The sequence below is a fragment of the Adiantum capillus-veneris genome, chromosome 23 (assembly GCF_014529385.1).
Source record: "Adiantum capillus-veneris isolate H3 chromosome 23, ASM1452938v2, whole genome shotgun sequence".
NCBI lineage: Eukaryota > Viridiplantae > Streptophyta > Polypodiopsida > Polypodiales > Pteridaceae > Adiantum > Adiantum capillus-veneris.
In genome coordinates this window covers 146,115,787-146,130,774 of record NC_140953.1, presented here as the reverse complement: position 1 = coordinate 146,130,774, position 14,988 = coordinate 146,115,787, and the positions used below count along the sequence as shown (strand labels likewise).

The following is a 14,988-nucleotide window of genomic DNA, read 5'->3' as shown; positions in this document are numbered from 1 at the left end:
GTAGTTATAGGCATCGTATGAGTGATTTCAACTCGAGTGGGAGTTGTATGCATATGTTTTTATGCATGATTATCACTGAGAGTGCTTGTGCTCTATTGAGGGCATTGACTCCTCATAAGAAGCTAAGCTAAGTACTCTAGTGAACTTTGTTTGCACACTTGTTGGGACTTCTTTATGCATGTATCTTGCATCCTGCACAGACATATGTGACCCATGTCACTATGTTGCAGATATTGGCATTGTACACCATTTTGGAGCCTATTTTGGCTTGATTTATGGCTATCTCGACCGTTTTTTAGACTCGGACCAAAAGAGCCTTTTTTGAGACTGTGGCTACTCATTGTGTTTGCATAGCTTTTTGTGGGGCGTGAGATTCTTTTGAAAGTTGAACATTAGGGGCCACACTACCCAATGAAATGTGGATTAGGTTTCTTGAGATCCCTACTCGTGGCCTCCCCATAGGATATGTATTGTAACTTTTAATGGCCTAAAATCTTATGTGTAGCGGAAATTATCATGAACATAGTGAGCATTTCATTAGAGTTGATTCCTAATGAGAATTACAAGAGTGCTTGGGTGGAGAGAGCAACAAAAAGCATAACACCTAGTTAGATAGCATCGACAATACTTTCAAAAGAGAGAGCAATTAAGCTATTGACAACAGTTGAGGACCGGATTTGCATGGAGCCGGTCCCCCCTCCAAAAGGCTTTGTATTATGGTTTCTCCCATAAAGAGAGACATTGTACAATACAATTCTTTGTGTTCCTTCAAGACGAGCTAGTGCAATGAAGATGGAAGCTTCATACACCAAGCAAAACACTTAATCAAACACAACTTGAATTATCCCCGTTCTCAGACCCAAGACCTCACACACCTTCGAAGATGGTGAGAGCTAGCAGGGTATGAGAGTAGATTGAGAGGAAAAAGAAGTATCTTACGAGAAAGAAGTACATCTCCTCACATAATCACTCATATTAGCATAGCTTAGCTTAGTAATTAGCTTGGTAGAGAAGATGAGCATGCATTGAAGCTTGGCTCTTGGTTGGATTTGCATCCACATGCCAAGAGAGTGTTGATGTAGGCTTCTATCTCACAAGCTTGGAGTAGGTGATGAGCTCTCCATTAAAGCTTGGGAGGAGATAGAGTATTTTCCCTTCACACATGGTCAAGTGTGAGAGTGTGTGTGTCAAATGCCAAGCAAAAATCAGCCCCGTCTCTCTCTTGGGCGAGCCCTAGCTGCTAAGTTAGTCTGGCTTTTGCCTCATTGGACCTCCCTAGGTCAAGCCAATAGGGATTAAGCAGCATAAGTGATAGCCTTCTGACATGTGTCCCCCTTTCCCCTTTTGTGAGAGCTTTAGATAATTAAATAATTAAACTAAACTCTCATTGGACCCCTTTGCCTCCTGGCCAATAGGAATCAGGCAAGCCATGGGGCTCCTGAATGCTCATTGGACCCCTTGGGAGACTGCCCAATAGTCTTCTAGGACACTTAATTCTTATTGGTTTCTTTTATTAAATGTTTTTAAATTAATTAAACTAGATTTACTCTAGCCTAATTCTCATTGGTCCACTTCAAGGGTCTTCCAATAGGAATTGGGCATACCTTGTGGGCATCTGGCCTAGGGAGCTGACATGTGTCCCTCATTCCCTTTGTGTAAAGGGAGCCTGTGTGTGTGTGTGTGTGGCTTTCTCTCTCATCCCCTAGCTTTGGGGCTCGCCCCCTCCCATGTAGGGATGTAGAAAGACTTTTTGGGCACACACTAAGCATCCAATTTTCCCTAAGGTTGACCTTTGGACACAACCTTTGAATTTTGGAACCTTAGCATTTTGGAAGTCTTAATGGGCTGAACCTTAGGGTCTTTTTAGCCCGTTGTTTCACATGGCTCTTTTGCAGATGGCCCCCCCTTTGGATCCCTATTTTCCCTCCTTTGGATCCCTATTGTGGCCGGTCTGCTAACTTAACCAATATTCTAGCTTTTTCTCCCTTGGCACTTCCCCACATTAAATGATCAGTTTAATATGAGAAAATCATTTAGGAGAATTAGATATTGATTATTATGACATTACCTCTCTCTTGAAATCATAGTCGTCCTCGACTATGGTGTAGAGAAGATAAAGCATATGCATGAGTCCTTTTCTTAGCGGGTAGAGGATCCCTATGTTACCCTACGACATCATTCCATAATGGATGACTAGTCCATTTGGCGCTTGAGAGCCTGAGGCTGCCGCAAGCATGTCTGCACATTAGTCCTATCAGTCTTCCATAGTAGAGTGACAAGCTCTACTTGGTGTTCGGGAGACGTCGTCTCCGCAAACTTGATCTAAGCATGCATACTACTTCATTTTTGTGCACAAATAAAGAAAAAGAGAGTCTTATAAGACAAAAATTTTTGTACATTTTGTACATTTGCTTACTCTTGGGAAGCATTGTAAGCATTGACAAGGTTTAGGTTATCCTTTAATTGTATGCCTTGCATCCATCTAGCATCTTCAAAAGGATAATTCTTAAACTTAATAAGATATCGTCGGATAGTCTTACCGCCTCTTAATACCTTGTCTTCATGTCGGAGAATGGACTCGGCGGGCTGCAGCACCTCCTCGTGGTCCTCGATCTCCGGTGGGTCTTCAATAGTTGGTTCTTGAGGTGGCTCTCCTTTGTAAGGCTTTAAGAGGCTCACATGAAAAGCATTGTGTATGAGCCAATGATTGGGCAACTTAAGTTGATAGGCCATCTCATTGATTGGCCTAAGAATCTGGAAGGGACCATAGTACCTTTTTGCTAGTTTAGCATAGTACTTTTGGTGGCCCGTAGGATTCTTGCCCGTCGTGTGCCTTAATCGAGCCTTGGGAAACTTTAACAAGACCCAATCGTTTTCTTTAAAGGCTTGGGCTCTTCTGTGCTTGTCAGCAGCAGCCTTTTGCCTTTGCTGTGAGATAGAGATAGCATCCTTAATCTTTTGGAAAGATTCTTGTAGGTCTCGGCTATACTCATCTGCAGCGAAGATCTTCCCATGTACCTTAAGTAGCAAGGGACTTTTTGATCTTCCCTCAATTACCTCGAAAGGTGCTTTTCCTGTAGAAGTATGTACAGTGTTATTGTAAGCATACTCTACTAAGGGTAAGTACTTCTCCCATTGGGATCTTTGATCTACTTCCGTTACATAGGCTTTTAGTAGATCGAGAATAGTTAGGTTAGCTATTTCACTTTGGCCATCAGTTTGTGGATGATAGGCCGAAGAGAAGTTTAGCCTTGTTCCTAAATTCTCAAAGAGACCCTTCCAGAAATTACTGGTCATTCTAGGATCTCTATCCGACACTATGGACATTGGCAAGCCATGGTACTTGAAAATTTGCGAAATGAAGAGGGTTGCCATTTGATGGGCTTTGATAGTCTTTTTGACAGGTATAAAATGAGCTTGTTTACTGAACCTGTCTACTATCGTCCATATTCCCGTATTCCCATGGATAGACTTAGGCAATCCAAAGATAAAATCCATGGATATGCTCTCCCATGGTGAATTAGGGATTGGCAAGGGTTGAAGCAATCCAAGTTGCTTCCCTCTATCAAATTTTGTCTTTTGACATACCACACATTTGGAAACATACTCATGTATGTTCACTTTCATGGTAGGCCAATAGAAATATGTTTCAATTCCCTTTAGGGTAGACTGAATCCCTCTATGCCCCGCATATGGGGGAGCATGAGATTCATACATTACTTTCTCACGTAGTGAGTTAGTAACGCATAGTCTATTGCCATAGAGAAGATAACCATCTTGTAAAGTAAATGGTTCTTCTTTCTTCCCTAAGGCAAGGGCTGAAATCACATCTCTAAAATCGGGATCAATAGCATACTCATCTATCATTAAAGATAGATCATTGTGAGTTGCTATGGAAACCGCATTCACTCTCGGTCGTCTTGAGAGTGCATCGGCTACTTGATTATGCTTGCCAGCAATGTGAGCAATATGAAAATGAAATTGCGAAAGGAAATTTGCCCACCTCATTTGTTTGTCGGAGAGCTTGGTCTGCGTCATGAAGTACTTAAGACTTTGGTGATCCGTTCGCAGAATGAAAGGAGTCCCCAATAAATAGTGCTTCCATGAGTCTAAGGCATGTAGAACTGCAAGGAGTTCTTTTTCGTATATGCCTAGAGCTTGCTCAACAGGGTCGAGCCTTCGACTCTCATAGCCTATGGCGTGCCCTTCTTGGAGAAAAACAGCCCCAAGGCAATCACCACAAGCATCACATTGGACCTCAAATGGTTTTGAGAGATCCGGTAGTGTAAGCACAGGTTGAGAGATAAGCTTTTCTTTAAGCTTTTCGAAAGCATTGTTCTCCTTAGCAGACCACGTATACCTAACATTTTTCTTTGTTAGGTCATGTAATGGTCCCGCAATTTGTGAGAACTTTTCTATGAAGCGTCTATAGTATGCACACATACCTATAAAGCTTCTTAGTTCATGAAGATTCCTTGGTTTAGGCCATCCTTTTATTACCTCTAACTTGGATGGATCCATTTGGATTCCATCTTGAGAGATAATGTGACCTAAATATTGAATCTCTTGCAAGAAAAATTCACTTTTCTTTCGATTAACATAAAGTTTATTCTCTCTTAAAACTTGAAATATTACCTGGAGGTGTTGCTTATGTTCCTCTAATGAATTAGAGTAGATGATAATATCATCAAAGAACACTCCAGTGAAGGTTCGATGAGGTCTGAACAGCTTCTCCATCAAGCGGTTAAATGTGGCTGGTGCATTAGTCAAGCCAAAAGGCATGACAATGTATTCGTAAAGACCAAATGTAGTACGAAATGCGGTCTTTACAATGTCTTGATCAACTATCCTTATTTGATGATAGCCACTTTTTAGGTCAATCCTACTGAAGTAGGTCGATCCTTGTAGCTTATCAAATAGGTCTTCTACCCGTGGAACGGGAAACCTATTCTTGATAGTGATCCTATTTAGTGCTCTATAGTCGACACACATACGATATGTGCCGTCTTTCTTTTGCACTAATAGCACAGGTGAGCAAAATGGAGATGAGCTAGGCCTAACCATGCCCTTCTCAATTAACTCATGCACTTGCCGCATAATCTCCTCTTGTTGAGCTTGAGAAACTCTATAAGGAGGTTTGTTAGGCGGTGAACTTCCTGGAAGAAGTTCAATTGCATGGTCGTCATTACCTCGTTTAGGAGGTAGCTCAGAAGGGATGTCGTCAATAAAGACATCTTGAAACCCCTTGAGAAAATTGGATAACTCTAATTCCTTTTGGTTGCTTTTATTTTCTTTTGCTAAAGCATTAGGTTCATTTTGAGAATCTTTAACAAAAATCATGTACACGGAAATAGAGCTCTTTATTGACTTGTTGAAAGCTGGTGTATGTACAATGGGGATGGTGTTACCCATCTCCCTAGCATCTATATACATGTCCTTTTCCCTGAACTTAAAGGAGATTCTCCTTTCAGAAATTTAACATGGGCAGCCAGACGGTCAAACCATGGTGCCCCTAGGATTACATCCTCATGCTTGAGAGGAGAGATAAAGAAATCCTCTTTGTCCACATAGCCTTGGACATGAAGCCTCAATTTCCCGATTAAGGGAGTGACTGAAGCTTCTTGCCCCTTGAAGGCACTGTCTGCGGGTAGGATATCTCCCATCTCGTAGGATTGTATGCCTAGCTTGGTGGCTAACTCCATAGATATGAAATTGTGAGTAGAACCAGGGTCAAAGAGAATAAAAGCATCATGTTCTCTTACCTTTCCCCAAGCATGGCATAGAGGAGATCCTTTGTGGTGAGTTTGGTGAATCTCCTCCTCTTGGATTTCAACCAAAGAAGCTCTAGGAGGATCTTGGCGGTTGTTCTTTTGGGGACAAGCGCGGTACGCATGCCCTTGTTCGCCGCACTTGAAACACCGGTTATCTTTACGATAACGCTCAAGCTCTTCAGGAGAGAGTTTATTCTTTCCTTTGTAAACTCCCTTCTCTTTAGCTTTGTTGGAATTGCCCTTAGGAGACTTTTGGACATTGTCCTTCCCCTTAGGCTCATTGGAACCTTTGTTTTCCGGGGGCTTATTATTTCTTTTACCCCCCGTTTGGAAATTGATTCGCGAGGCCACCATAGTATGGTGTATTACCGCCGATATGGTACGTGGCCTTTGGGAGTTGACATACTCCGCCATTTCTTCGGTTAAGCCCGCACAAAATTGTTGCTTTTGCTCTCCAAAATCCAACTTTTTGAAGACAGTGGCTTTGAGTTGTAGGTCCCAAAACTTGTCTACATATTTGTGGATGGATTCATTGGGAGAGAGCTTTAAGCTTCGCCATTCGGTGAGTACTTTGTCTTTGGCATCGGTGGCCAAAAACTGCTTCATAATGGAAGCTCTTAAAGCCTTCCATGTTCGTGGAGCTTCACCGTTGGCTCGTAGGCTAGACCACCATTGTCTGGCGGACTTTTGAAAGTGCATAGCTACATGGCGTAGCTTAGAGGACTCCGTGAAGCCCTCATCTCCAAACGCCGCATCGAATTGCTGGATAAAGGCCAAAACTTTGTCTGTAGCACCGAAGGTGCCATCATAGGTAAGGAAAGAGATGCTCTTCCCTCCCTCTTTGAATTTCTTCAGCTTGGACGACCTCTTCCATGCGGCATAGGATTTCCTATGGCCTCTTCTTTTTGATGGTTCAAAAGTTGCACCATCACTTTCTTCAGAAGATGAAGAATTTGAAGAAGGTGGAGAAGAGGGTGACCTCTTTCTCGCCTTTTTCTTGTCTTGATCTTTGTCGTCTTCACCATAGCTTTCATAAGAGGAAGAGATAAAGAAGATGGAGAAGAGGGTGTCCTCTTTCTCGCCTTTTTCTTCTCTTGCTTTTTATCATCCCTCTTTGAATTATGGCGTGGAGAAGAGTGTGATGGTCTTCTCCGCTTTGGTGGTGATGGAGAGCGTTTAGCCCGCCGTCTTCGTGGAGCCATCTCCGCCGAGGTGGCGGGAGACTCGTTCTTTCTCGTTCCTTCGGTGGAGGCTCTTGAGTTCTCCTTTGGGAAGGAGATGCATCATCAAGAAGTAAGTTCTTGAGCCCTTCATATGGATTCTCTTCTTCTTCCCGAATCGGAGAGAGACCTCTTTTGGTAGTCTCACAAGGAGGCTTCCTAGGTGTTCTCTCGTCATGGTGATGAGCTTGGAGAATCCCGTGAGCACGGAGCTGCCGTTGCACTTCACTTTGGAGAGATGGATTGCCCATGGCTTGTTGAAGCCTAGAAACAAGATAATTAACAAGCATTGAAGCATCATTAGTAGCTTGCTCATGAGCAAAATCAAAGTTATCAACATTAATTTCACTCTCTTTAATATTGTCAGCCATTCTAACAACTTTTAGGTGTAAACTTTTTAGGTGTACTTTGGCACTTCAAGCCCTAGTTGCTACTCCTCTTTACCCCTTTAGAAAAAGCACTCAAGCTACTGTACCCGCGGCTCGAATACCATTAATTGCAAGGAATAGAAGAGAGGGTCTTTCGACACCAAAACAGCACCAGCTCCTGTCAAGCTTCTAATAGCTCAATAGTGGTTAAGCCGTAGGCAAGCCCCGTAGGACTCCACTATTAAGACCATAGCTCTCGACGGTGATGCCCCGTTAACTGCACAAAGGCAGGCGCACTGCAAGGCTGAAAAATCCCTATTCTACTTACTCACAGGCAATTAATAATACCAACCATTTGTAGCTAGCTTGAGGACCTCCCTTCTTGAGCAAGAAAAGAGAAACCTTGAGCTCTGATACCAATGTAACTTTTAATGGCCTAAAATCTTATGTGTAGCGGAAATTAGCATGAACATAGTGAGCATTTCATTAGAGTTGATTCCTAATGAGAATTACAAGAGTGCTTGGGTGGAGAGAGCAACAAAAAGCATAACACCTAGTTAGATAGCATCGACAATACTTTCAAAAGAGAGAGCAATTAAGCTATTGACAACAGTTGAGGACCGGATTTGCATGGAGCCGGTCCCCCCTCCAAAAGGCTTTGTATTATGGTTTCTCCCATCAAGAGAGACATTGTACAATACAATTCTTTGTGTTCCTTCAAGACGAGCTAGTGCAATGAAGATGGAAGCTTCATACACCAAGCAAAACACTTAATCAAACACAACTTGAATTATCCCCGTTCTCAGACCCAAGACCTCACACACCTTCGAAGATGGTGAGAGCTAGCAGGGTATGAGAGTAGATTGAGAGGAAAAAGAAGTATCTTACGAGAAAGAAGTACATCTCCTCACATAATCACTCATATTAGCATAGCTTAGCTTAGTAATTAGCTTGGTAGAGAAGATGAGCATGCATTGAAGCTTGGCTCTTGGTTGGATTTGCATCCACATGCCAAGAGAGTGTTGATGTAGGCTTCTATCTCACAAGCTTGGAGTAGGTGATGAGCTCTCCATTAAAGCTTGGGAGGAGATAGAGTATTTTCCCTTCACACATGGTCAAGTGTGAGAGTGTGTGTGTCAAATGCCAAGCAAAAATCAGCCCCCTCTCTCTCTTGGGCGAGCCCTAGCTGCTAAGTTAGTCTGGCTTTTGCCTCATTGGACCTCCCCAGGTCAAGCCAATAGGGATTAAGCAGCATAAGTGATAGCCTTCTGACATGTGTCCCCCTTTCCCCTTTTGTGAGAGCTTTAGATAATTAAATAATTAAACTAAACTCTCATTGGACCCCTTTGCCTCCTGGCCAATAGGAATCAGGCAAGCCATGGGGCTCCTGAATGCTCATTGGACCCCTTGGGAGACTGCCCAATAGTCTTCTAGGACACTTAATTCTTATTGGTTTCTTTTATTAAATGTTTTTAAATTAATTAAACTAGATTTACTCTAGCCTAATTCTCATTGGTCCACTTCAAGGGTCTTCCAATAGGAATTGGGCATACCTTGTGGGCATCTGGCCTACGGAGCTGACATGTGTCCCTCATTCCCTTTGTGTAAAGGGAGCCTGTGTGTGTGTGTGTGTGGCTTTCTCTCTCATCCCCTAGCTTTGGGGCTCGCCCCCTCCCATGTAGGGATGTAGAAAGACTTTTTGGGCACACACTAAGCATCCAATTTTCCCTAAGGTTGACCTTTGGACACAACCTTTGAATTTTGGAACCTTAGCATTTTGGAAGTCTTAATGGGCTGAACCTTAGGGTCTTTTTAGCCCGTTGTTTCACATGGCTCTTTTGCAGATGGCCCCCCCTTTGGATCCCTATTTTCCCTCCTTTGGATCCCTACTGTGGCCGGTCTGCTAACTTAACCAATATTCTAGCTTTTTCTCCCTTGGCACTTCCCCACATTAAATGATCAGTTTAATATGAGAAAATCATTTAGGAGAATTAGATATTGATTATTATGACATGTATAGAGGGGTATATGTGCTTTGAGGCCAAGTTCCCGGTCTTTCAATATTGATTTTTTAGTAGTTTATGCTAGTTGATGCCCTATCAACACTCTTTTATGGTTTATGCGTTATTTTTTTATGAGTTTTGGTTGAGATTTTGATCTCTATACAATTGTAACTCTGCTAAAGTTTTCATAGAATTTTTTTCATAGATACTTGCTCTTGTCAATTATGGTTGGATCTTTTGAGAAAGAAGAGTATTATATCAAGAAGATTTATGCCACAAACTTCACCCTTGAGCCTTAGCTCAGGACGAAGCTCGTACACGGATCATCGGCACCAAGATAGATGTTGCGTGAGACACCCAAGCTCTAATACCACCTGTGAGGCAGTGTGCCTTGTGCTAGTGTTCGTGCAAGGAAGGGGGAGAAGCAGGAGAGCACAATCTGGATGGAGCTCAAAGTGAGGATAATCACCTCACACTTCTTATTCTTTTTGTCTATATAAAAGATAAGTTAGTGATGGGTAAGTAGCAGGTGTTCGGCTAGTTGGCCTGAACCCCAACAAAAATCTCATTCTATGTCATGGATCCAACCGACCACCCCCTAATTTTTTAGTTGGATGGCCTAACCATGCATGCGAGTGTAGTTTCTTGTCCCATGGAAGAGAACACAACTTATAGGGTTCAACAAGTGTAGGCAAAGGTGAACTCAGACGTAAACAGTAAGATGGGAGCACGGCCCATCCCATTCGACGATGAGGCTTGTCCCGATTTTTCCATTGCCACTTCACTATGGTGATTCCCCTGCCCCATCCTCACCTATGTTTTACACGGGCATAGGAGGAGATGAAATCGATGGTGGGATGATTGAGCACTATAGTTCTAACTTCTTGGACATAATAAATTCAAGAAAAATGTAAACTCGGGCTTTGTCGTCTTTCCCCTCCCCACCCCCGACAAGATTAAACCTACAAACTGAGGATGAGAGCCATTTGCCTTAACCACAGCACGCATGCGCACGCTACTTATGGAATGTAGATGTCTTCCTCAAATTTGACGTATTGGATTAGAACATGAGGAAGTAAATTTGGATACAAAAGTAAAGTCAAGAATATGAGGTTCTCAAGTTAGTTTTGTACCGATTCTCTTTTGCGAAAGACGAGATCTATAGAGTCAAATTAATGTCGAGACCCTAGATTGATTAGAGCCTTTATCCCATCTTTGATGTCTGTGTGAGATATAGTTGAGGCTGCCCTGCCCTCGATCCCACCGTTTGACCCTTCTTCACTTAAGAGCTCATGGTACCGAGTGTCCAACGCGATTGTGTGTTAGGCCCAAGTCCCTCAGCACTATCTCACACCAGCCACCTCCCAACTCAAGTGAGGGGATCAACGCACTCAAACGCGTCTTGAAAGGCGACTTGAATTTTTGACGGTATCTTGGTAAACTCGATCAATTTTGCAAGCTTCGAAAAAACAAACTATAGATGTTTTTAGGAAACATTACCAAAATAACGCTCTAATTTGTGGAAAACCCCAAAATACCCTAAGATTCCCAAAGTACCCCCAATATTTTGTCATAAATTCCCAAAATGCCCTTTAAATTTTCCAAAAATTCCCAAAATACCCCGGATTATGAGATTAAATAACTCTAAAGATTAATTTTTTTTGTAGCTTTTCATAAGAAGACTAATTGTTTATCAATACAAGATGCTAAAACTAGAATTTGAGTTGGTTATGTAGGCTTTAGAGATGAATTGCTTCATTAATTTTAGACATAATTGCCTTTTTTTGCCGGATAATTTGTGACAAATTACATGCTAAGCACACAAAAATAGATCTCAATTGTAAGAAAGGAATAAAGATTAGAAAATCATGAACAATCCAACCAAAATAGATACAAGGGTATTAGGAATTTTGCACAAATTAGAGGGGTATTTTGGTAATTTTCCCATGTTTTTATCCGCGCACATTGGTCACCCAGCAGAGATCGTGAATTCGAATCCCATCTGCCTCGTCAATTATCAATTATAACTTTTATTGCGTTTCAAAACGCCCTCAAGATTCGTGGCGCAACCCCAATCGTGCAAGATAGTTCTAATGGCGCACGTCCTCTGCACAGTGCACTTCTGGTTCCTCCAGACCTGATAACGAGTTTCTTTTCCATGCCAAGATCAAGACATACCTCGCTGCGAATCGAGCGCACAAATCCTCGCGCTGACAAGCATGGAGTGATAGAAGCTTTGGAGAACAGGGTCAAAAGCGACTACAGGTTCGCAATCAATCTCTCTCCACACACACACACACACACACACACACACACACAGTGGCATTAGAATGGGCGGGGGCGACAGGCTGTTTCTAGATTGATGAGCGCAATCCTTTGATGAGACAAACAGGGAATAGGTCTCCCCGATTAGCAGCGCAAATTCTGAAGAGGAGGAACCAGGGCAAAGCTAGTGGGGAGCAAGAAGAAATAGCCAAGGCTTATATAGCCCTGCTCAAGACTTGTGCTCAACAGAAGGATCTACAGAGGGGGGCTACTGTACATGCTGATATTCATAGGTTGGGTTTCCTCAAAAACAATTTTTTTATAGGAAATACACTTATCAGCATGTATGCCAAGTGCGGGGCATTGGAACAGGCGAAACAAGTGTTTGAGAGTCTTCCTTGTAGGGATGTCGTCTCTTGGTCTGCACTCATTGCAGGATTTGCTCAACAAGGAAATGCACAAGAGGCTCTGGACTGGTATGAACAGATGCAAACCGAGCATGTCTCCGCAAATGCAATAACTTGCATGAGCATTCTAAGAGCGTGTGGTGCCATTGGTGCACTTGACATAGGTGAGAAGATATACGATGAGATCATTAGACAAGGATTTCTAGAAGAAAATGCTTTACTTGGTGGTGCTTTGGTGAGCATGTTCTGCAAATGTGGTGCACTTTCAAGAGCACAAACATTGCTTGAAGGATTTCCATTCCGTGATGAGGATTGTTGGTCTGCATTAATTTCCAGTTACACCCAGTTAGGGCTCATTGTGGAGGCATTTGAGTTGCTTCACAAAATGCAATTCGATTGTGTCCCTCCGACCGTAGCAAACTTTTCTTGCATTTTGAAAGCATGTGGGAATGCTAGAGAAAATGATAAAGGGAAATACATACATAGTGAAATAGTCAAGCGAGGATTGCTCGAAAACAATAACGTTCTGGGTGGTGCTCTGGTGGAGATGTATGTCAACTGTGGAGCACTTCATGAAGCAGCGTTAGTGCTCGTTAAGCTTCCAGCCAGGGATGTTGTCGCTTGGAGTACGGTGGTTGCTGGGTATGTACAACATGAGCAAGCTAAAGAAGCATTACATGTTTATGAGATAATGCAGGGTGAGGGCTTGTTGCCAAATGCAATCACTTTTGCTTGTGTCTTGAAAGCGTGTGGAAGTTTAGGAGCACTTGACAAGGGAAAACAAATGCATGCTGAAATATTTAGACAAGGCTTGTTGTGCACAGATGTTGTGCTTGGTAGTGCTTTGATAGACATGTATGCCAAATGCGGTGCACTTGCAAAAGCTCAAGAAGTGCTTAACGAGCTTCCTGTTAGAAATGTGGTTTCTTGGACTGCATTGGTCGCAGGATATGCACAGCTTGGTCGAATAGAGGAAGCACTGAATAGTTTAGAGAGGATGCAGTGTGATGGTGTTACTCCAAACGGGGTCACTTTTGTGTGCATTCTAAATGCATGTAGCCATACAGGTCAATCAAGAATAGGCCAAACATGTTTTGATATGATGAGCACTGACTATGGCATCTTCCCTGATCTTGAGCACCAAACTTGCATGGTTGATCTGTTTAGCCGCACAGCCCTTTTTGATGAGGCTTTATGTGTGATTGAGAAAATGCAATGCTGTAGCTACCTCCCAACGTGGTCTGCATTGCTTGGAGCTTGCCAGAAATGGGGAAACGTAAAGTTGGCGAGATTGGCCTTTGATCATGCATTACAGCTGGATAGAAAGGATGCTTCTGCATATGTTTCTATGTGTAATCTTTATGAGGCAGTCGCAGCATGAGTAAGGAAGTAAGTCAAGCTAAAGGGTCAAGTGTGAATCATACTTATGTTGCGGATGGAAACTGCCCTTCTTCATCTCGGATTATGAAGGAGCAAGATCTAGGTGTTGATGACTTGAACTGCACGTTCACATCTCTGGAGCTGACGTTGTTGCTTGGCATGCAACCTCATTAGCTCTCTCCCCTTTGTTGCTTGGCTATATGGAGATTACATCAATGGCTGCTTAGCATGTAATGTCCAGTCTTGTGATAGAGCAACTAAGTACTCAATTTTCCAAATTCATGATGATTTAGTTTGATAATGGGGCATAGATAATGACTCTCAGCCTTTGACAATAGCACCAAAACTTTACCACTTTGATGGTGGTTTTAGAGGCAGCGTTAGATCTGATGTTAGTGTAGTATACATAAGCCTCTTGAGAACAACTGACAGGAGACTGATTCTTTTATTATTGCTTCAAGCAATATCACGAATAACAAAAACACAATAGTGGTCATTGCACCTCTCATAGTCCTCAAACTCGAAATTCTCTTCCATCTCCAAAGGCACAATTGAATGAGTTCCTTTTGATAGAGGCTTGAATCTTTCATAGGCCCATGCATTTTGTAGAGAGTGTTTTTGTAGTTCAATGACCATTTTTTTCCAATAAGCACAGGACTTTCATAACTTGACCCTAACCTTTGATGCCCACCCATTTCTTCCAATATCTTACGTGGCCATTTATCCCTCGAACCACTTCATTTTTTCACAAAAAAATTTGCTAGGTGCAAGATTATAGGTGATCCTTGAGGAAGGGTGACCTTTTTTATCATCCCTCTTTCATAGCTCTTTGCTGGCTTCCAATCATGCATCTTTGAGTGCACCTTGTATTGCATAATGGGTACATCATCTTGCAGAAAAAATCTAAGTTGCATTGGTTATGAGTGTTGCACCAAAGCATCTAGAACATCACATAATTATCCTTACACAAAGCTCTTGAAGTTTGGCACTTGCCTAAGAAAAAATAGAGTTGGTGATGACTCCTTTCTTTTGATGGAAAATCTCCATCAAATGAGAGAAAATGAAGGCACTATTATTTCTTAAATTTTTTGAGAGCTTGTTAAACATGGCATCTATGTCTTCATGTGTGTGTCCCACCATTAAGAAACTCAATTTTACGGTCTTGAAGACACCACAAGCTACAAGTAAAGAGAGAGATGCAAAAATATGTATGATATTATTTTCAGTTGCACAATTATTTGATTGCAATAGCAAGTTCTTAGGTAGTGTTCTGAAAGCTTTTTGGGTTTGTACGTGTGACCTTCACACTAGATTCTTGTTGGCTGTATACCTTGATCGGGGTTGTTTGGCATCTCTGGATTGACTAAATCTTTCAAAGGACTGAGATAATTCCTTTGAAGCAAAGTACTATTCTTCTAAGTCATGTTATCTCTCCTTTCTAAATTATGCAAAGAAAAGACAAAGAGATCCAATTGTTGCATTTGTATCAAAGGGCCACAAACTTGTAAACACAAAGTGTTTATATCTTCCATGACCATGTCCATGAGTTATCATGCTAGTGAAGGACACTTGTA

The 14,988-nt window shown here is 42.2% G+C and overlaps 1 protein-coding gene across 1 annotated transcript; it reads left to right on the top strand.

Annotated features, from left to right (window-relative positions):
• The first annotated feature begins 11,741 nt into the window (after nucleotides 1-11,741).
• LOC147428773 (pentatricopeptide repeat-containing protein At1g11290, chloroplastic-like) lies at nucleotides 11,742-13,415 on the top strand. The gene has a single exon (XM_086496896.1). It carries the CDS (start codon nucleotides 11,742-11,744, stop codon nucleotides 13,413-13,415), a length of 1,674 nt encoding a protein of 557 aa, XP_086353022.1.
• The last annotated feature ends 1,573 nt before the right edge of the window (nucleotides 13,416-14,988 follow it).